Source organism: Salvelinus fontinalis, chromosome 25, assembly GCF_029448725.1.
Source record: "Salvelinus fontinalis isolate EN_2023a chromosome 25, ASM2944872v1, whole genome shotgun sequence".
NCBI classification, from domain to species: domain Eukaryota; kingdom Metazoa; phylum Chordata; class Actinopteri; order Salmoniformes; family Salmonidae; genus Salvelinus; species Salvelinus fontinalis.
This window is the reverse complement of record NC_074689.1, coordinates 14,889,410-14,912,247: the sequence shown is the minus strand read 5'-3', so window position 1 is coordinate 14,912,247 and position 22,838 is coordinate 14,889,410. Positions and strand designations below refer to the sequence as shown.

The 22,838-nt window shown below is 44.1% G+C and overlaps 1 protein-coding gene across 4 annotated transcripts in view; it reads left to right on the top strand.

Annotated features, from left to right (window-relative positions):
- LOC129822870 (matrix metalloproteinase-16-like) overlaps positions 1-22,545 on the top strand; it is an 80,680-nt gene extending 58,135 nt beyond the window's left edge. For all 4 annotated transcript variants that reach the window (XM_055881349.1, XM_055881351.1, XM_055881350.1 and 1 more), the window contains 4 exons: positions 8,067-8,205; positions 14,659-14,809; positions 15,122-15,237; positions 19,940-22,545. In XM_055881349.1, the coding sequence (XP_055737324.1) occupies positions 8,067-8,205; positions 14,659-14,809; positions 15,122-15,237; positions 19,940-20,268 (735 nt within the window). In that variant the 3' untranslated portion in view covers positions 20,269-22,545. The remainder of the gene's footprint in view (positions 1-8,066; positions 8,206-14,658; positions 14,810-15,121; positions 15,238-19,939) is intronic.
- The last annotated feature ends 293 nt before the right edge of the window (positions 22,546-22,838 follow it).

Below are 22,838 nucleotides of genomic sequence, written 5' to 3'. Positions count from 1 at the left end.
GTGTGTGCATGCATACGTGTGTGTCTATCCAGCTCAAAGGACCAGGGCCCGGTTGCATAAAACACCTTCAGTTAATTTCCCCCTTATATTTTCACTTAAAGTTTCCTTAACTTTAAGTCAGTTGCACAGAACATTTTAATGTGAATTTCCCCCTTAAATTAAGTGAAAAATTGAAGTGTGCCCATGAGGTCCCTTAACGGTTTCATTCCGTATGGATATCAATTTAAGCAGCATTTGTGGAGATTAATGTTGCTTTTATCTGCTCTGGTTACAAAAGAAAAATGTCTTAGGTAAACAATGGAAGGTGCACAATTCATGGCTATAAAGCTAGCTGGCTAGTTAGCTATAGCTACTCTGTAAGCTAGCTTGACGTACTACAAAGTAATATAATGTAAGTTGAGAAAAAAGTAACCACCAGAAACGTGGTTTATTATCTTCTGAAGCAATATGGTTATCCTATCTTGATTGTAGAAGTTATTTTTTGTTATCTTACAAAATGAAAGCAACCTTTTTGACTAGTTGTTTAGTAAGGCCGTCTCCGTGGTAACAGATACTTGTTCTGCCATACATGTCTTCAAACTACCGTAAAACCCCTTAAGTTTGCCCTTACCTAGGGAAATATTTGAGGGGCTCTATGCAATGCCCTTAAACCATTCCCGTAGGTAAGGTACGATTATTCCTTAACCCTTAAGGGAAACACTCTGTGGACCAGAGTACAAGAGTACTTTTAGGGTACATTATTGTTCCCGGTGGTACAAAAACATAAAAATACACATAATATATCTTCAGAGGCACACTTTTCTCACCTGGTACTTTTTAGCATACATGTGCTGATAATCTATTATAATGGTACATTTTTGTACTTTAATATTTTGAATATGAAGCTACAATCATCACACACTCTCAAAAACCATTCCCATTATTATAATATTTCCCAGCATGCTCTATTTCAGGTTGATTTTTTGTTTTTTTTGTTTCAATATGTGTGTTTTTGTATGCACATGAATTGATTGATTGATCTTAAGCTACACAAAGATAAATTACATACATAACAAAAGGAATCTGTTAGTAGTTGGATTTAATGCATCCGTTATTGAGATGGTTGGTTCCATTTAGATGGTTTAGGTAGTCTCATTTATCCATTTTCCTTACCTTGGCAGTCATTCTGAATGCAGGTTACAGGTGAATAGAAGTTCCATTTTTTTGAGATCCTAACTCTGGCTGGATTCCAATAAGAACTACATATTACTTTGCAAGCAGCATAATGTGACTTGCCCGAAATGGCCAGACACCCTGGGAAATATTCAAATAAGGTTTTACACCCTACAGTGTTAAAACAACACCTAAAACCCATTTAAGACATACATTTTTGCCCCTTAAAAAGAAAAAAGTCAACAACCAAAAAAGGGAAACGTTTACCTTTTCCAAATGTATGCTTCTGTGGACTACATATAATGAGGTACTATCTCATCCCGTAAGGTACACTATTGTCTCTTTTAAGGTACGAACTGCAAGGGTACAATTATATACCTATAACTAAAGGTACAAACGACTACCTTACAGGATATCACTACAGTGACAAGCGTTTGTACCCCTTTAAGAACAAATATAAACCTTTATTTTGGAGAGTGTGCTTTCAGTTAGTCAGATCTCAGAGTCGAACTAATGGAAAGGCTCTGTGTGGGAGGGCTTCATATATGTGCCTAATATGTACTAATGTAGCAGATAAATGAAGCACTCTGGGTAGTGGGTATACCCGTAGTTATATATAGCTACAGAGTAGTCAGTGGTTTCTGTTGGTCAGGAGATTTCAAGCGTTATCATCATTGAAACTCAAGGGGACATGTGTACTGCACTGTAGCTCATGTAATTAGCACTTTAACATCTCTAAAATGTAACTCTCTTCCACATTCATTTTCTTAAGAGGAATTTAACAGACTGCACTGGATGATAGTCTACATATAGCACTTTATAGTGATTATGTAAGTGACTGAGTGACTCACACATTCTAAATGTGAGGTCTGTACGCTATGACAGGGATGCGTTCCAAATGGCACCCTATTTCCTATATAGTGCAATACCTCTGACAAGGGCCCTGGTCAAAAGTAGTGCCGTAAATAGGAAGTAGGATGCCATTTGGGACGCAAGCCCAGGACTTGTTTGAATATCTATTAGCTTACATAGAAATAACATCTAGTCCAGATGGAATATGGTGTTCTCTTCCCAAACAAACCCCACAGTAGTAAACTCATCTCAGTTCACCCAGAACAAAAATGGTGCATAATTTGGTTTATGTTTATGTTTCGTGGTCTGTCCACGAGAGATTATCCAGTAACAAACCCCACAGTAGCTTTCTGTCCAGTAACAAACCCCACAGTAGCTTTCTGTCAAGAGTCAGTGTGCAGCAGGTAGGACGGAGTCAGGCGCAGAACACAGAACTGAGTAAAAACGTACTTTACTTGGAAAATCAAACAAATTCCATACAGTTAAAAATATTCCAGCTCGACACAAACGACCAACTACTTAACAAAGAACAAACACGCACAAAAACCATTTGGGAACCAGAGGGTTAAATAGGGAATAAATTATAACGTAATGGAAACCAGGTGTGTACAATCAAGACAAAACAAATGGAAGAAGAAACGTAGATCGGTGGCGGCTAGAAAGCCGGTGACCGATTGTTCGGCCGAACGCTGCACGAACAAGGAGAGGCACCAACTTTGGCGGAAGTCGTGACACTTTCTGTCCAGTAACAAGCCCCACAGTAGCTTTCTGTCCAGTAACAAGCCCCACAGTAGCTTTCTGTCCAGTAACAAACCCCACAGTAGCTTTCTGTCCAGTAACAAACCCCACAGTAGCTTTCTGTCCAGTAACAAGCCCCACAGTAGCTTTCTGTCCAGTAACAAGCCCCACAGTAGCTTTCTGTCCAGTAACAAGCCCCACAGTAGCTTTCTGTCCAGTAACAAGCCCCACAGTAGCTTTCTGTCCAGTAACAAGCCCCACAGTAGCTTTCTGTCCAGTAACAAGCCCCACAGTAGCTTTCTGTCCAGTAACAAACCCCACAGTAGCTTTCTGTCCAGTTTAACACAGAGTCGGGATGTGCCAATGCTTATGTATCCTCATCCAGAGACTCAGAGTCTCCGAGTACAAGGCCCTGGCAGCTCACAGTCAGCTAATGCACGCCTGCACACACATATACATATGCACACACACAGGAGAAAAGGGGAAAGCCCTCCAGGCAACACAAAGATCAGCTATGTTCTCCACCAAAGAGAAAGAGAAAGAGAGAGAGCGGCTGTTCTTTTGTGTGTATTTTTCAGGGGTTATAAATAGCTAGTATTCATTGGTTAAGTAGGCTAAGACACGTGGAACTCACTGGGGAAATACCCCTCTCATAGAATATTGCCAAACACACTTACACTGTGGTTTGGTTTATTTAATTTGAACAGTGATTCTACTTGTGTCTTACATTGCTTGGAATGCTCACTCGTCTTTCCAAAAAACAGTAACAGCCATTGCAGTAACAGCCATTGACTCTTCTCCTGTCTCAGTCCACTGTACTTAATCATGGAGACAAGACAAAAGGACACATGTATAATATTTGTGTGTAGGAAAAACCTTCAGGCCAACAGTCTCAGTTACCTGTGTCTCCATGGAAATGTCTGCCTAAGAACCCCCCTCACATGGTTTCTCCCACCTCTCCCCTTGCAAAAGTTGGTGTGGAACGACCCGGCCTTGGTGATAGTCAGTAGTGGAGAGAGACATGAGATTTCAAGACAGAGCTAAGAAAGCTAGATAGTATGTCAAATAGTGGCCCGTAGGGCTCTTGACAAAAGTAGTGCACTATATAGGGAATAGGGTGCTATTAGGATGTACACAAAGGAACACAGGAAGTCTCAGTCTGATCGTTTATGAGTTTGGCACCTCAGCTCGGGGATGGATGGATAGATTTCCACAATAACGACTCTGTGGATATGAATCAAAACACTGGCCAACTACTCATGATTCAGACCATGGATAGAGGTCATATTTAACTCGCAGATCAAAGAGAGCATTGGCCCGTTTTATTTTCTGGTTTGGTTTAGTGGTATTTCAACTCCAGAAAGAGTTGATTTCAAGGGCTATTGTTTTTTTTGTTTTTTTAAAGCTGTCAATGAGCATATTTAACGACGCTAAAATGAAAATAAATGACATTCCCTGTTCTAACCATCATCATTATCCCTCTCGTGAAGAGACAACACAAAATCACCTATTATGCAACTTCCTTTATGTATATGAATTGTGTTTCTAAGTAGTTTTTTATACTATGCGTTTGAGCTCATTGTAATTATAGTGTGTGGTTTGAATCCGGTTTTCAAGAGAAGCTCTCAGCTTGTCCATCATTTGCAACAAAAGCACAATGCATGTTTTCTCCCAAATCCAAATGTGCTCCGCATGGTCAAGACACATCTAAGCTAGGTATTATGAGAGAGAGAGACGGTGTGGGGGATTCTATTAGCATCACTTAACCAGCAGCAGGGGAGATGAAGAGGAAGTTAGTGCTACTCTCTGACTGGCTCACAGCTACTCAGAGCCAATCACAATCCCTCCCACACACATCAGACAGGAAGCAGGACGCTGAGAGTATGGATGTTCTGTTCAGGGTAACTGAGGTTGTCATGGAGGAGACTGACTGGTCAAGAGTGGATGAATAACAACAGAGGGAGGGAGGTTGGGAGGGAGGGAGGGATACGTAAGTAGATCAAATACATGATGTGTAGAGATAAGCAGTTTCCTGAACAAATAAGTCCTCTAATTGAATAGCAATTTGGAAGGATGTTTATTACTCATACTTAGGGCTGTACTCTGCAATGTACATGAATTGGCTCCAGTAACAAGTAGAGTTGGAATCTTCATTAGTCTGTGTCTGTGGTATTTCCTCTGAAGCAGGTCTGTGTGCAGAGTGACAGTCTGTCTGGTTGATGGGTTACTGAGGAGGGAGGGAGAGAGTACGAGCGAGCTTTGGCTATTTTGGCTCACCTCGTCCTCCAGTTGATTGTGTTGGAAGACACGTTGTCACTACCTGCCAAGTCATTAAAGATGAAATCTCCTCAGCCCTGAAAGACTGAAACACAGGTGGTCCCATAATGGGAAATAGGACTAGAGAGGATGGTGTGGTAGACCTACAATCGTTTCAGCTGTAAGTTATATGAAACCATGAAGGAATATCATACACTTCCATCAAACATCAAGAGATCCTTGAGGGAGTATCTCTCATCATAACTACAGTTGCAGTCTCAAACTCTGGGGCCTCTTCCGTACCCCCCTGCCTATCTGATGTACCACAGTGATGTATAACGGAGACTTTCTGCATTTAGAAGGAGTTACCTTTCCTCCTCTCCGCTCTGCTTTCAACAGGAAGAGGATGGAACGGATGAAAGGAAAGCACATGCTGTTCAGTAGCTTTCCAGTGTCCTTGACGGAGCTCAGAGCCATACAGCCAAGTCTGGATTTACAGTTATTATGGCCCTGCCGTCTTCAGTGGTGGAGAGGAGGGGTTGAAGAGGGTCGGCAAGGTTTCAGAGAGAACAGTAAACTGTACAGACATGACATGTTGCGTCCAGCAATCACCACCACATGATACCCGTACATGCCCCCAAAAATTGCACGCTTCCTTATGCTACCCCTTGGCTCCCACCCACCTCCTCCTACCCCCTCCTCTCCCGTGCCCCTGCGTACAGGGATTGAGGGACACAGTCTCATGCGAGAACCCGATTTAGACCAGAGCAGCAGAGAGACACTTCCTTCCTGTCCTGAATGTGTGAACAGATTTGGTGCTGGACTGGCTGGTCACACTAGGATGCAGTGGCAGAGCAGGAAGACCCATCTGATTCATCCCTCCACCTTTCAATCTCTTTTTTTACTGTTACTACACCTTTTGTTTTGTAAATGGGGGTTGTTTCTCTTGTTCTCTCTCTTTCTCGCCTCCCACCCTCTTTTCCCTCCTTCCCTCCTTCTCTGCCCTCTCCTCACTGCTCCTCACTGCTTCCCCTCCTCTCTCCTCTTCAGTTGGGCTTGAAGAGAAGAGCGGGCGTCACTTAACTAAGTGTCTTTCACTCATCCATCCCCACCCATCTTTCTCCATTCTTCCCTTCCTCCTTGTCTTAACTAGAGTAGTGTGCTTGTCTCTACTGCCTGACTTCCCCTCTCTGAGGCGGTAGGTAGACTAGCATTTAAGAACGTTGGGCCAGTAACCGATACGTTGCTGGTTTGAATCCCCGAGCCGACTAGGCGAAAAATCTGTCGTTGTGCCCTTAACCCTAATTGCTCCTGTAAGTCGCTCTGGATCAGAGCTTCTGTTAGATGTGCGTTGATGTACGGGGTCTACTAGGAAGTAGGCAACAAAGTGTGTGTATTATCTGTGCTTATCCCTCTGAGGCGAACCCAGGACCTGGCTTCTTTCATCTCCACTCCACACTGTCCTTTCACCTTAACACACACGCACAACAGATCAACCGCAATTGGCTTGTTTAGCCTCAGCTGACCTCATTGTTGACCTCTGTCATGTTCAGTCTCTCAGGGATGCCCGTATGCTGCTTTATGGCTGTTCTGTGGCTAGGTGCTCTTACTTACAGCACTTTTAATGCAGATCATTTATAGATGTCAGTTGTTGACTTATAGCCCTACATGCATACCTGCAGTGATATTTGCACTACATTGAGGAACATCTGTGAACTCAAACATTCAGTGTTAAGAGTTTTTTATTTTGTTGTTGTCCTCTTTTACAGCTGTACCACTGTCTAAATGCATCATCAGTTTTGCAAGGTAGCACTGTGAGTCTGTTTGTCTGCATTTCTTCTCCATAATCTTCTGTTACAGAGGTTATAGTAGTTATTTTGATTAGTTTGGACATTTGGGTAATTCCAAGTGCCAGCAGAAATTGCCTACATCTCAGGTTGGCTCACTGTCCATATTTTCAGAGCAGGAGAAAGAGGGAGATTGGAACATTTTGTCTTCTACAGAGTCGAAAGGAATCAAATAGCTCCGATTTCACAGTTTGATCTGTTTTCAATTACCGGGCTGAGTCCCATACTGAAGAAAACGCTGAACAATTGAAATCAATCAGGGCTTAGTGTAGAGTGTAGGGGCCATGGGACACTGTGTGTGTGTGTGTGTGTGTGTGTGTGTGTGTGTGTGTGTGTGTGTGTGTGTGTGTGTGTGTGTGTGTGTGTGTGTGTGTGTGTGTGTGTGTGTGTGTGTGTGTGTGTGTGTGTGTGTGTGTGTACATGTGTACATGTCCTCCACACACACACACACACACACACACACACACACACACACACAGGGAGTTTGATAAATGGGCTATGCACGTTTTAATGTGAATAAGGCGTGGTGTTGTGATGATGCCAGTGATGAGGTATCTCTATCCTTCTCTCTTTCCCCCTCACTCCCCTCATCCTCTCTTTCTCTCTCTCCCTCTTTCGCCCCTGTCTTTCTCTCACTGTCTCTCTTTACCCTCTCTCTCTACCCCCCCCTTTCTCTGTCGCTCTCTCTTTCTCGCTCTCTCTGTCTCTACTTCTCCGAGGGCAGGTCACTGTGTGTTTGGCCTCTGTGGAAGGCTAGAGCGGCCATTCCGTGCCAAGGGTGTGGTGTCTTACTGAGCCATAATGTCTTTCTCAGCTGGGCCTGTGAGCTCTTTCCTCTGAGTTTTGGCCCAACTCTCTTATCTTCAGGTTACATCCAGCATCAAAAAGACAGGCACACCTTAAACTTGGCTATGTGCATTTTTCCTTTAGATTGTTTTATTTTTCCTCAAGTTTCTTAAAAAAACTGAGCCATTTGACCTGAATAGTTTAGCATGTTTACAGTACAGGTTACATACTAATAAGCCTAATGGATGTTGATGCAGAGTAATGGAATCATCTCTCGGTCATTAAGCTTCACAGCTGTTAAACTAACTAACTGGGTTTTGATTTCCAACAACACATTTTAGCTTGTGTTGAAATGTTGGTATGCCAGTGTGTTAATGACCCTTTCTCTCTCCTCTCCTCTCTCTCCCTCCCTTTTCTCCTCTTCTCTCCTCTCAGGATCACTGGTTTTGGAGGGTACGGGACAACGCAGTGATGCCGGGGTACCCCATGCTCATCAATGTCTTCTGGAGAGGACTTCCCCCCAAGATAGACGCTGTCTACGAGAACAGCGAGGGGAAATTTGTCTTCTTCAAAGGTAAGGATGCCCACAGATGTATTATACATGATCTATATCAGGGATGGGTAACTGGCGGCCCGCGGGTCGCATGGCCCCCCTTTTGTAGTTTTTTTGGGGGGGCCTCATTCTTACTTACTGTTAAGAGTTAGAATAATAGTACACAAAGTGCAATTTCGAAATTTGTTAGTTACTAACAAACTAAGTTACTCAATTAGGCCATGTCAGCTAATTTTGGGGGGTTTGGTAAGTTAGTCTAGCGGCCAGCTATCTAAACTTGTAGTAAGCATGGTCGAATTACTGACCAGGGTGTGGACCATTGATCATCAGGTATCATATTAAAAGCTGCACGTATTTGCCTCCAACCTACAGTATAGCAACATGTGAAGAATTGCAGGAAATTAGCTGTAAAACTACACATTTTTCTCTTTTCCCCCGACCAATGTTGCCCATCCCTGATCTGCATAATCAGATAAATCCTGGACCAAAAAGCATTTTTAGTAGGATACAGTAGGATGGGTCTTGCTCCTTATTCTTGGTTATGTGCATGTGTATGCGTACGTGTGTGCGTGGAGTGACGTTGCTGTAGTAGAAGGATTAACCAGAGGCTTATCTCTCTAGACTACGTGACTATAGACCCTGTACTTACTGTAACCCAGGCAATTTGCCTCTTAATCTCAGACAGTCAAAAGCAGTTTGTCCTTTGAAAATGTGTGTGTGCGTGTGCTTTCATGCATTGTCTCTTCCATAATCAGTCTATTTGAATGTATGACCTCACTAGCCCCACTGCAGCACAGATTAGTCTCTTCTCTGAACGTGTTTACATCATATAAACCTATAGCAGAAGAAGGGGATGTCTCAATATATACATTTACTGAAAGAGACAGCAAATAAACAAACAAACAGACTTGTATACTCCCATGAGAGAGGAAGGGAGGGATGTGGGGAAGAGAGGAGACGGGTGTAAATCTGGGTCTGTCTTGATAATAACTACAAATCACAGATGGCTCGCAAACACATTTCTATTTTTCACAGTTCCTCGAAAAACAGACTAGTTGTCCCCTGTGTCCCCGAGAGCTCCTGAAATCCCTTTTTTCTTTTTTTTTCTTTTCTGGTTGTAGCTTTGAGATTTCCATGAAATAAGAGGGTTTATTACTATGTCCTGTAAAAAAAAAAAACCGGTGAGCTTTCAAACAGAAGAAAGTGACTCTATAGGTAACAATGTAGGCAACGCATATTCATGAAGGTGTCTGTGGAGATAAGCATTCATGAATGTTTATTAATTGACTTTGAATGCCTTATAAGGCAAAGCTTATAAAGACGTTCTGACGTTGTTTGCAACAGACTCATGCAGACTCAAATGGCACCTCATTTCCTATTTAGGACATTACTTTTGACCAGGGAATATACACTGCTCAAAAAAATAAAGGGAACACTTAAACAACACAATGTAACTCCAAGTCAATCACACTTCTGTGAAATCAAACTGTCCACTTAGGAAGCAACACTGATTGACAATAAATTTCACATGCTGTTGTGCAAATGGAATAGACAAAAGGTGGAAATTATAGGCAATTAGCAAGACACCCCCAATAAAGGAGTGATTCTGCAGGTGGTGACCACAGACCACTTCTCAGTTCCTATGCTTCCTGGCTGATGTTTTGGTCACTTTTGAATGCTGGCGGTGCTCTCACTCTAGTGGTAGCATGAGACGGAGTCTACAACCCACACAAGTGGCTCAGGTAGTGCAGCTCATCCAGGATGGCACATCAATGCGAGCTGTGGCAAGAAGGTTTGCTGTGTCTGTCAGCGTAGTGTCCAGAGCATGGAGGCGCTACCAGGAGACAGGCCAGTACATCAGGAGACGTGGAGGAGGCCGTAGGAGGGCAACAACTCAGCAGCAGGACCGCTACTTCCGCCTTTATTCAAGGAGTAGCACTGCCAGAGCCCTGCAAAATGACCTCCAGCAGGCCACAAATGTGCATGTGTCAGCATATGGTCTCACAAGGGCTCTGAGGATCTCATCTCGGTACCTAATGGCAGTCAGGCTAGCTGTGGACAGTTTGAGGTCATTTTGCAGGGCTCTGGCAGTGCACCTCCTTGCACAAAGGCGGAGGTAGCGGTCCTGCTGCTGGGTTGTTGCCCTCCTACGGCCTCCTCCACATCTCCTGATGTACTGGCCTGTCTCCTGGTAGCGCCTGCATGCTCTGGACACTATGCTGACAGACACAGCAAACCTTTTTGCCACAGTTCGCATTGATGTGCCATCCTGGATGAACTGCACTACCTGAGCCACTTGTGTGGGTTGTAGACTCCGTCTCATGCTACCACTAGAGTGAGAGAACCGCCAGCATTCAAAAGTGACGAAAACATCAGCCAGGAAGCATAGGAACTGAGAAGTGGTCTGTGGTCACCACCTGCAGAATCACTCCTTTTTTGGGGGTGTCTTGCTAATTGCCTATAATTTCCACCTTTTGTCTATTCCATTTGCACAACAGCATGTGAAATTTATTGTCAATCAGTGTTGCTTCCTAAGTGGACAGTTTGATTTCACAGAAGTGTGATTGACTTGGAGTTACATTGTGTTGTTTAAGTGTTCCCTTTATTTTTTTGAGCAGTGTATATTTAGAATTTTTATATTTAACCTTTATTTAACTAGGCAAGTCAGTAAAGAATACATTCTTATTTACAATGACGGCCTACCCCAGCTGGGCTAATTGTGCGCCGCCCTATGGGACTCCCAATCACGGCCAGATGTGATACAGCCTGGAATCAAACCAGGGACTGTAGTGCCATCTCTTGCACTGAGAGCCAGTGCCTTAGACCACTGCGCCACTCGGGAGTCCTAATTTAGAGAAAAGGGTGCCATTTGTGACTCGGACTCCCTGTTTTTAAAGCTGTGTTATACAAACGCTGAACCGGCATGTAAATTAGACCCTTATTTGAATAAATATGCATCGCTCATAACAACCTTGTTTCTTAGCTGTCTGCCTTTAGGACTAGGGGTGTATATGTTTGGTGAAATCTGCTCATAAAGAAAGTCATTGACTCAATAATGTCCACTCATACCCTGCTGACCTTTAAATGGGAGCAATGCGATAAGATAGAAAGTTATAGTATCAAAGTGCACTGACTATAAGGTTGCGTCCCAATTGCCACCCTATTCCCTATATACTGCACTACTTTTGAACAGAGCTCTATGGGTTTTTGTGAAGTGTAGTCCACTATAAAGGGAATAGGGTTCCTTTTGGGACTTAGACTAAATGTAGAAGAGCTACCAGAATAACTGCATCAACCCGTTAATTCGGTAGCACTGCATCCATGGTCTTTCTGATTAGCCCGACAGAAACACACACACACACACACACACACACACACACACACACACACAGACACACACACACAGACACACACACACACACACACACACACACACAGACACACACACACACACACACACACACACACACACACACACACACACACACACACACACAGACACACACACACACACACACACACACACACACACACACACACACACACACACACACAGACACACACACACACACACACACACACACACACACACACACACACACACACACACACACACACACACACACACACACACACACAATGGGTATATCAATGCTTGGTTCTAAGAGAATTATGCATCTATACGATCTACCACTCGGGGTAGAGAGAGACAATTTAGCTACGTACACTGCTAGAGCCAATCAATGATTTATTTAGCTTGGCCTTGATTATATTTCATTTTTTATACAGAGAAAGCTAGCCTACAATGCATGCCCTGTGTTTTGTAATGTTTTGTGTGGTCACTATGTTAAAGAGTGTAGCGAAAGTGTGTGTGTGTGTGTGTGTGTGTGTGTGTGTGTGTGTGTGTGTGTGTGTGTGTGTGTGTGTGTGTGTGTGTGTGTGTGTGTGTGTGTGTGTGTGTGTGTGTGTGTGTGTGTGTGTGTGTGTGTGTGTGTGTGTGTGTGTGTTTGATCTGTTTTCAATTACTGGTCTGAGTCCCATACAGAAGAAAAAGTTGAACAATTGAAGTCAATCAGGGCTTAGGGTAGAGTTGAGGGGCCATGGGACCCTGTGTGTGTGTGGGTGGGTCTTTACGTAATGTGTGTGTGTGTATGTGGGTGTTTACGTAATGTGTGTGTGTGATCTACACACATATACATGTGTGTGTACAATACACTCTGTGTGGTCCATGTGGAGGAGGAAGGAGCCTGTTGTTCTTGGCACCTTGCCCAGACTCAATGATCACCATCCCCTGTACAACACTGTACAACACTGTTTAGACATTGTTAGGAGATAGCAAGAGATTAGCAGTGTTCACTGCGGGAGGAACATCTGAGCTAACATTAAATACTGACAGTTAAAGTTAAAAGATGTAGTCAGTCTAGTCTGAATCATTATTTACTCCCCAAATATCTCACCCTGGTGAGTTCTGAGAAGCCCCTTATGTCCAATATCCTTCACACCCGTCTTAACACACACACACACACACACACACACACCCAATGCCCCCTGACCAAGTTTACTCAGACGTCCTTAGTGCCTGTGCCAGGGGGAGGGGCTTGGCAGGGCTGGAGTAACCATGGTAACCATGCGCCTGCTATGTATGGAGCATGATAATAAAACAGGTGTAATGACAGGCATTGCCTGTCACATGGCCCTGTCACGAGAGCTAGGCTATATTCCTGCGACCTTCCCACCACTTCCTCTTCCCCTAAAAACATCTCCCTCCTTCACACATCCCTATATCCCACCCTCACTCCCTCTCCCTTCTTCCCTTCCTTCCTCCCACCACAATCACAGTTGCCCTTCTCTTCCATAGACATTAAAACCAGTTAATTTCCTCCCAGTCCTCCCCAGACCTATGCCAGTGAATTAAAAAAACACTTCCTGGGGTCACCAAGTCAAAACTGTGCCACAACCTAATTACCAGAAACATATCAGTCCTCCTCCTATCCCTCCATCCCTCCTCAACTCCCTCCTCCTCCCTCCGCTCTCTCCATCCCTCTCTACCTCCCTCCTCATCCTCCATCCCTCTCTACCTCCCTCCATAACTCTCTCCTCCCCCCTCCACTCTTTGAGACACTTCTTTAATACAGGCCCTGGCATCTAGACTCTTAACGCATTGCCCCAAATGGCAACCTATCCCTGCGCCATGGTCAAGTGTAGCGCACTTTTTAGGGAATTGGGTGCCATTTGGGACTCTTGGTCTGCCTCTTGGTTTGCGAGAGGTAAAAAATCAACAACTGAAAAAACAAATATGCCACTTACCACTATTAGGCAACAATTAAGAGGTTGAACAGTGGTAAACCTGCCTGGTAGAAGACCCAAGTGTATCTTGTCCCCACTAGCAGTGAGGAAGATGGTTCGGGAGGCAAAGAAAAGACCAAGGGCCACAGTTGGAGAATTACAGAACTTGGTTTTATCTTGGGGAGTCTAACAAATCTACAATTAGATGCCAACTCCATGCCAGTAGGCTATTTGGAAGTGTTGCCATAAAAAAAGCCTTTATTTAGAGCAACCACCATATGTAAATGCCTGGAGTTTGCTTAAACCATTGCCACTTTGATTGGAACCGGGTGCTATGGCCAGATGAGGTGAAAATAGAGCTCTTTGGCCACGTACACCAGTGGTGGGTTTGGCCTCAAAATAAGGATGCATACAAGTAAACTTCATGCCTACTTTAAAATACGGTGGTGGATCTTTGATTCTATGGGGCTTTTTTACGTCCACTGGTCCTGGGGCCCTTGTTAAGGTCAACGGCATCATGAACTCAAATACGAGGCTGAAACTTGGCCACAAGTGGATCTTGAATGTTTGTTCCGCCTAAATGTCAAGTCAGACCAAATAATGCAAATATTAGACTAATGCTTAGATATTGTAGTTCCCTACTGAACCAGCATTTAATGTTATTGATTGTTCCAGAGAGAATGTTCTGTTCAATGATAAGGTGACTATTGCACCTAATATATTATCATGTGGTTATATATAACCAAAATTGAAAATGCTGCAACTCTTGTGCAACGTGATATGACTCTAACAACCTCACTGTACTGTAACATTCATGATCTCCAGTGATGTAGTAGTCTAGCAACACTACAGCTTCAGATACTGTACACCTTGGGGTTCTGAAACTGATTTGGTATGGCTCATGTTAGGCAGGCTGGATTATAGTTACCCTGCCTGGCCAACCAAATGTCATCCCCAGGTTTTAGTAACCCCTCCTGGCCAACCAAATGTCATCCCTGGGTTAAATCCCCTCAGTGCTGGTGAGTGAGTGGATGCGTCCCAAATGGCACCCTATTCCTTGTACAGTCCAATACTTTTGACCAGAGCCCTATGGCAAAAGTAGTGCACTATAAAGGAAGTAGGGTGCCATTTGAGACGTGTAATGTCCCAGCAGTCCCTCTGAGCCCTGTTGTCCTGTGTCTCTTCCAGGGAAGCAGTTCTGGGTATTCAAGGACACCATGCTCCAGCCCGGCTACCCCCAGGACATCTCTATGTTCGGCCACGGCATGCCAACCCAGAGCATCGAGACCGCCGTCTGGTGGGAGGACGTAGCCAAGACATACTTCTTCAAAGGGGACAGGTGTGTACACTGAGCTGAGCTGTGTGTGTGGGTGGAGTGGTGTGTGTGTGTGTGTGTGTGTGTGTGTGTGTGTGTGTGTGTGTGTGTGTGTGTGTGTGTGTGTGTGTGTGTGTGTGTGTGTGTGTGTGTGTGTGTGTGTGTGTGTGTGTGTGCGTGCGTGCGTGCGTGCGTGCGTGCGTGCGTGCGTGCGTGCGTGCGTGCGTGCGTGCGTGTGTTTCTAATGTATTTGGACTGGGATGCCTATGAAATTGTGAGATGTGTGTTTTGATGTCTGATTATCCCACACCCTAATCCCCATGGCTGTCTGTTCAGGTACTGGCGCTACAATGAGGACATGAGGACAATGGACCCAGGCTACCCTAAATCCATCACTGTCTGGAAGGGTGTCCCAGACTCTCCACAAGGAGCCTTCGTAGACAAAGCCAATGGTATGTCCACCTATCTATCCCATAATACCATTATTACTAGACAGTAATATAATGACACTTACGTCTCCCTATCTATTAATCCTCTCCTTCCATCTGCTAGACAATAACACTCACATAATGTGTACCAAACATAGTCTTTACTTCAGCCTCTTAACTACACATTTGAATACCTTGTAGCTACAAGAAGCTATGATTTTAGTAGCCATGTTTTGACAGTATATTGTAAGACCCAGTTGGAATATGACAGGGAAGCAGAAAACAAAATACCACAGTCTGCTGCCCAATCCGGTTGAGGCCAGTTGGTCTGCACAGAGGGTGGGAAAGATTAGGTTTCTATTTTTTTTGTCAGGCCTGCGGGCTAGACTTATTAGACAAGTGGATCGTACAAAAAACCTGAGAATGGCTCCTATTGGTTGGTAATGGCCAGCAGGGCGGGATTTGAGCGGACCTGGCAGTGCCTCTATGGGAAAAAACAGGCCAGGTTGGGAGGCGGAGCACACTCATGCCATCTGTCCCCGTCCCTCTCAAGGGGAACTGCCCCATCCTACCTTCAGGCTTTGCTCGAACCCTACACCCAAAACCGAGCACTCCGTTCTGCCACCTCTGGTCTCTTGGCTGTCACAACCCTACTGGAAGACTGCTCCCACTCAGCTCAGTCAAAGCTCTTCTCTGTCCTGGCACCCCAATGGTGAAACCAGCTTCCCCCTGAAGCTCAGACAGCGGAGTCCCTGCCCATCTTCTGAAAATGTGTGAAACCCAGGTAAACGTCTGGTACCATGGTAAACGTCTGAAACCCAGGTAAACGTCTGGTACCATGGTAAACGTCTGGTACCATGGTAAACGTCTGAAACCCAGGTAAACGTTTGGTACCATGGTAAACGTCTGAAACCCAGGTAAACGTCTGGTACCATGGTAAACGTCTGAAACCCAGGTAAACGTCTGGTACCATGGTAAACGTCTGAAACCCAGGTAAACGTCTGGTACCATGTTAAACGTCTGAAACCCAGGTAAACGTCTGGTACCATGGTAAACGTCTAAAACCCAGGTAAACGTCTGGTACCATGTTAAACGTCTGAAACCCAGGTAAACGTCTGGTACCATGGTAAACGTCTGAAACCCAGGTAAACGTCTGGTACCATGGTAAACGTCTGAAACCCAGGTAAACGTCTGGTACCATGGTAAACGTCTGAAACCCAGGTAAACGTCTGAAACCCAGGTAAACGTCTGGTACCATGGTAAACGTCTGAAACCCAGGTAAACGTCTGGTACCATGTTAAACGTCTGAAACCCAGGTAAACGTCTGGTACCATGGTAAACGTCTGAAACCCAGGTAAACGTCTGGTACCATGGTAAACGTCTGAAACCCAGGTAAACGTCTGGTACCATGGTAAACGTCTGAAACCCAGGTAAACGTCTGGTACCATGGTAAACGTCTGAAACCCAGGTAAACGTCTGGTACCATGGTAAACGTCTGGTACCATGGTAAACGTCTGAAACGTAACACAAACAATCCTACACAAAGACATGATGGGGAACAGAGGAATAAATACATATGAAATGATTGGGGAATGAAAACCAGGTGTGCAGGGAACAAGACAAAACAAATGGATACATGATAAATGGAGCGGCGATGGCTAGAAAGCCGGTGACGTCGACCGCCGAACGCCACCCGAACAAGGAGAGGAGCCGACTTCGGCGGAAGTCGTGACAGATGTCTGCATAAAGACTGGGGTGTCAGCTATGCCATGACACCTCGCGTTTGAAAAATGTATTTTGGTTATTGACCTACATTAGGTGAAGTGGATTGGAGAACTAAGAACAGAAATAGCCCTTGGTTCACTCCAGACTTTGACCAGCACAAAAATACCCTGTGACGTACTGCACTAACATCGAAATTTGCATCCTGCAGCACTAATTCCAAAAAGTTTTGGGACACTGTAAAGTCCATGGAGAATAAGAATACCTCCTCCCAGCTGCCCACTGCACTGAGACTAGGAAGCAGTCACCACTGATAAATCCACGATAATCGAGAATTTCAATAAGCATTTCTCTATGGCTGGCCATGCTTTCCACCTGGCTACCCCAACCCCGGCCAACAGCTCTGCACCCCCTGCAGCAACTGGAGCCTCCAACACTCTACTCAGCAAATTAGATGCAGTCTATCACAGTGCCATCCGTTTTGTTACCAAAGACCCATATACTACCCACCACAGCAACCTGTATGCTCTCGTTGGCTGGTCCTCGCTACATATTCATTCCCTAACCCACTGGCTCCAGGTCATCTATAAGTCTTTGCTAGGTAAAGCTCCGCCTTCTCTCAGCTCACTGGTCACCATAGCAGCACCCACCCGTAGCACGCGCTCCAGCAGGTATATTTCCCTGGTCATCCCCAAAGCCAACACCTCATTTGGCCGCCTTTCCTTCCAGTTCTCTGCTGCCAATGACTGGAACGAATTGCAAAAAACACTGACGTTGGAGACTTAAATCTCCCTGACTAACTTTAAGTGTCAGCTGTCAGAGCAGCTTAGCGATCGCTGCAGGTGTACACAGCCCATCTGTAAATAGCCCATCCATCCAACCAACTACCTACCTCATCCCCATATTTGTTTTTCTTTTTCTGCTCTTTTGCACACCAGTATTTCTACTTGCATATCCTTATCTGCACATATATCACTCCAGTGTAAATTGCTAAATTGTCATTTCTTCGCCACTATTGGCCTATTTTTTGCCTTACCTCCTTACTTCATTTTGCACACACTGTATACAGATTTTTCTACTGTGTTATTGACTGTATGTTTGTTTATCCCAGGTGTAACTCTGTGTTGTTTTGTCGCACTGCTTTGCTTTATCTTGGCCAGGTCGCAGTTGTAAATGAGAACTTGTTCTCAACCGGCCTACCTGGTTAAATAAAGGTGAAATAAATAAGAAAAAGAATCAAATACTGTGCTCTACTGTACTGTACTGTGCTGCCTAAACTTGTGAAACATAGATGTCTATGATTGGTTCATATTTGGTCCGGCCGGACTGAGCAAATTTCAACTTCTTTTCAAAGTCAATGGAGATCCGGTGTGGTCAGTGCTCAGTGGGTGAGGATGCTTGTTACAATAAATGGAAAGAGGATAGGTGATAGGTGTCATGGTAGGTGTCAGTAAGAGCCAGTAGAGGTGACATTAACTGGAGAGAGAGAACATGGAGAGAGCGGCAGAGAGAGAGATAGAGAGAGAGAGTGTCTAAGACCCCTTTTCCATCTGTTTGACCAGAAATCAAAACCTTTGCTTATTTCCACATTTTTAAGATGGGAAATGGTTGAAAAATGTATATATGCCTTAATTTCTCAAAAATATAGGCTCTTAGCTTTCATTTGACACCCAATTTGACATGCTCCTATGAACTTCTCACGTTGGTGCTCATGGGTCCTTTCACATGGAAAATGCCCAGAAAATGGACCTGCAACAATATGTGGTTGTCTCACCCAGCTATCTTAAGATGAATGTGCTAATCGTGATTCGCTTTGGATAGCGTCTGATAAAATGACTGAAATGTAAATGTAATGACGATGTGGGAAAACAACCTCGAAAATGTACCCTGATCATCAACCATTATCAGGTCAGGTGACAGTAGGGTAGGCTATACTCCACTGTTTATAGATGTTTGGTTGGGTCATTGTGACTGGGATCTGGGATGCTTGAACAGAGGTGTGTTGTAACACTCATCCGCTCCTACACACACCTTCACACAGTGCTCGGTCTTATAGTGGGATTATTTGTCTCTCTGAAATGAAACCATGACGTGATAGATTTTAAACAAATACATGTCTGTCATTGAACAACTGGGCCATGATTAGAAAAACACACCAATCTCGTCTATAATTTCAAACAATAAAAGCTAGTTTACCAACATTTCTGAAAATGGATATGGAAAATGGGTTTTGGATATAGGGGTATAGGGTATAGGATTTTGGATATTAAACTCTTCTTTTGCCCACACCAGTCAGAGCTCAACTAAAAGCCAAGTCTCTCCCTCTCTTCTTTCCCAAGATGAATCTTTCAGGACACTGCTCTCTCTCTCGCTCGCGCGCTCTCTCACTCCCTGGGTTGCTAACCGTAAACAACTCAGCTGCCCATGTGATTTAGAACCCCATTCTCTCTGTTTCTCTCGCACTCTCACTCTCTCTCGCTCTCTCTCTCTTTCTCTCTCTCTCTTCCCTTCTAAAGAACTCCTCCTCTCCTCTGTGCACTTGGAAATAGAGCGCATATCTCATCTATTCTTCCCTCTCTCTTTTCTTAGAAGTCATGAATAATGCAGAGATGTATAGAGGAGAGGAGAGGAGAGATGGGGAGTTTAGCCAGGTTGTCATGCTGGGGATATGTCACTGGTTTACAGTGTGTTTGTGGTCCAGTGTTTCAGGTCCTCCAGAGAGGAGTAAGCACTTGTCTTTATCACTGCCAGGGCTTTATTCTACTGGCCTGTAAACCCCAGGGATATATTGGGCCCCTGGAATAAAGAGAGAATTACAAACTACATGGAAACAAGTTCTTTACCAACCTCAGATTGACATCCAAATGAATCCTGTGGAGACCATATTAGGAGACTTAGACTGTGAAGAGATTGTACTTAATTGTATTATCTTTCTCTCTCTCTCTCTGTCTCTCTCTCTCTCATCCCCCTCTGTCGCTTTCTCTCCATCACTTTATCTCTCCAGGTTTCACCTACTTCTACAAAGGGAAGGAGTACTGGAAGTTCAACAATCAGAGGTTGCGAGTTGAACCTGGTTACCCCCGCTCCATCCTGAAGGACTTCATGGGCTGCGACCTGACCCCCATCGACCCCGAGTGGCCGCCCACGGAAGACGTCGACATTGTCATTGAGCTGGAAAACGAGGCCAACACAGTGAAGGCCATTGCCATCGTGATCCCCTGTGTCCTGGCGCTCTGTCTTCTTGTCCTGGTCTACACCGTCTTCCAGTTTAAGAGGAAGGGAACGCCCAGACACATACTGTACTGCAAACGCTCCATGCAGGAGTGGGTGTGATGACTCTGGGTGACACACAGGGGTCCGCTAGTTGGACCAATATGACTTTATTATACCCTCCAGTATAATGGAATCAATGGTCCGGAAATGACATCCAGACAGAGGTGGTGGCGGTTGTAGTACGCCGGTGACTCCACTATGATCTGATCTAATTTTAGGCCTACTCCCAAGACTCCCCCGTCTTTTTAAATGGGAGCGGGAGAGGGTGTGGCCTTTGCTTAGATACCCCTCCACCCTGAGATTGAACAGAGGGTACTGTTATTTTGTATCCCATCAACCCCCATTCCTAGCCCTGCCCTTTTAGGACGGCGCCTGGTGCAACCGCTCTTAAACGGGGAAGAACTTTCATGTGGCTTTCAACTCTTCCCATGGTGCACTGCGTCAGTCATCTTCCTGTTGTCATATCAGGCTGTCGCCCAATCAGAGGAACACAGCCAGTTCTTATCTACAGTATCTTAGGTCTTATCCCCTACTGCACGCGCTCAGAAAGACAAAAGACCCCCAATAACAACTGTTGCTGAAGTTAACCACCCAGTTACCAACTCCTGTCTCTTTTTATTGTTTTTTTCCTTCAAAATATAATTTATTTTAAAAAAATGAACGTTTTTACAGTCCTGTTAAAAACAGTCCTGAAGAAAAGTACAACCCAAACCAAATAAATACTTGTTTCTCTCTAAAGAGGATGCTTTTTTTTCATAATCATTTTTGCTATCACTTTCTTTTTCTTTTCTTTTTTCTCTCCCTGCTCTTCTTGATCCTTTATGCAGCGGAAACTTTGACTGTTGTGGCAGTCTGTCTCAAAAACAGGGGCCAAAATATTTTGCAATATTTTTAATCGCCTTAATTAAAGATCAATTGTGTTCTTCTTGTGTTTCATTTTCTTGTTTTTTGCTATTTTGTATACTGCTTTGTTTGTTTATTTGTTTACTTGTTTCTTGAAAGAGCTGTTGGGGCCATATTGGTTGCTATCCAAGATAAATAGTCATGGGTTAAACAAGGTTGCGTGCCAAATGACACCCTATTCCCTAGATACTAGTAGTATATAATATCTAGGGAGTAGGGTGCCATTTGGGACGCAACCCATGTTCTATTACCCAGATGCCTCAGCGCTGGTTTGCCAGACCACCAGAACAGGGGAAAGATTCTGCCTGTATATAGAGTTTAAGATATTAGTCAAAATAGGGAGGATGAAGGTTCTTGGAAAAAGCCGCTAAAGTTGAGTGTTATGGTATTGTTATGGTATCTGACTTGATATATATATATATATCAGTTTGATAGGAAAGACTGATAAATTAAAGAGATTCAAATGCTGTTACATTATAGATTTGCTTATTGTTTGGTCCTGTCAACCGACACTCCCCCCTCTGAAATGGTAGTTCTGTATTGGTTAAGTTTGCATCCCAAAAGAATTGTATGGTCTTTGTAAACGTACGGACAGACCGTGTTTAATCTTCTTGACTGCCTTGTTGAGAGAGTTCTACTTAAGTCACAGACGCCTACTACCCATGATGCACTTGTCTCTCGACCGAGGACCAATAGGAGTGACAGTGACGTCAGTCAAGACAATGCAGTGTCTTCTCCTGTGTCCAAGTGCATGCAAGCATCTACATCCACTTTGGACTGCTCAGAAAACCTCTACGAAAATAAAACAGAAGAAGTGAAAACAAACAATATGGACAAACCGGATTCACAGATACAGCAGTTTGTTCCTCCAGTGCTTGAAAACAGGTTGCAGTTCCAGTTCGGTGGAACATACCTGCAGGTTCCTTGTATGCGAATAGAACGCACCATGTGGCATGCAGCTTGACTAGTGGTTCTGCCCAAAGCTTACGGAAGGACTTGATGATGATGCTCAAACTCTTGAATATACCTTGTTTGCATCTATTTGTTTATGTTTCATGGCTGCGGGTTCCCTTTCTGGTACTATAAAAACAAAAGAGTCATTGGAACCTCACGATTCAAATGGAAAATATCTCACCTGAGCTATAGGAAGCAGGCATTTAGGTCATTTCTTGGTAATTGGCGAGTTAGGTTAGGTTGGCCAGAGGAAACTTGATTTGATTTGGTCACCGAATCCTAAAAAAGTAACTTGTGTCGTTGCTTCATGGTGAGCAGTGTTTGAATGTGTGTCTGTTTCATGATAATGGTTTCCTACTTTCTTTCTTTTTGCAAAAACAAATGCGACATCCTTCTTCCTTCTCCGTGTAAGACAGATTGGGACAATGGAAAATGTCCTGACAGAATTAATAAATTGATCAGTATATGATTAAAAAATGATGCCTTGAAACTCATTGTTTATATTTATATATACATGATATACCCAATGAAGTTGTGGAGTAAGGGTGTGTTATGTGAAAAATTTGAGGTGGGATTTGACATGTTTTCGCTATGTGTGTAAGCTCTCCCCTTGCCCCTCGCTGTGTTCTTAATGGTAAATCCTCACCAAATCTAAACTACTTCTGCTCACAATCCATTTCTCTCAGAAGAGATGAACTCACACATGTCTGACGTATAGAAAACAACTCGATTGGTTTGACATGTCAGACACAGTACAGTGCTCTCAATAGACA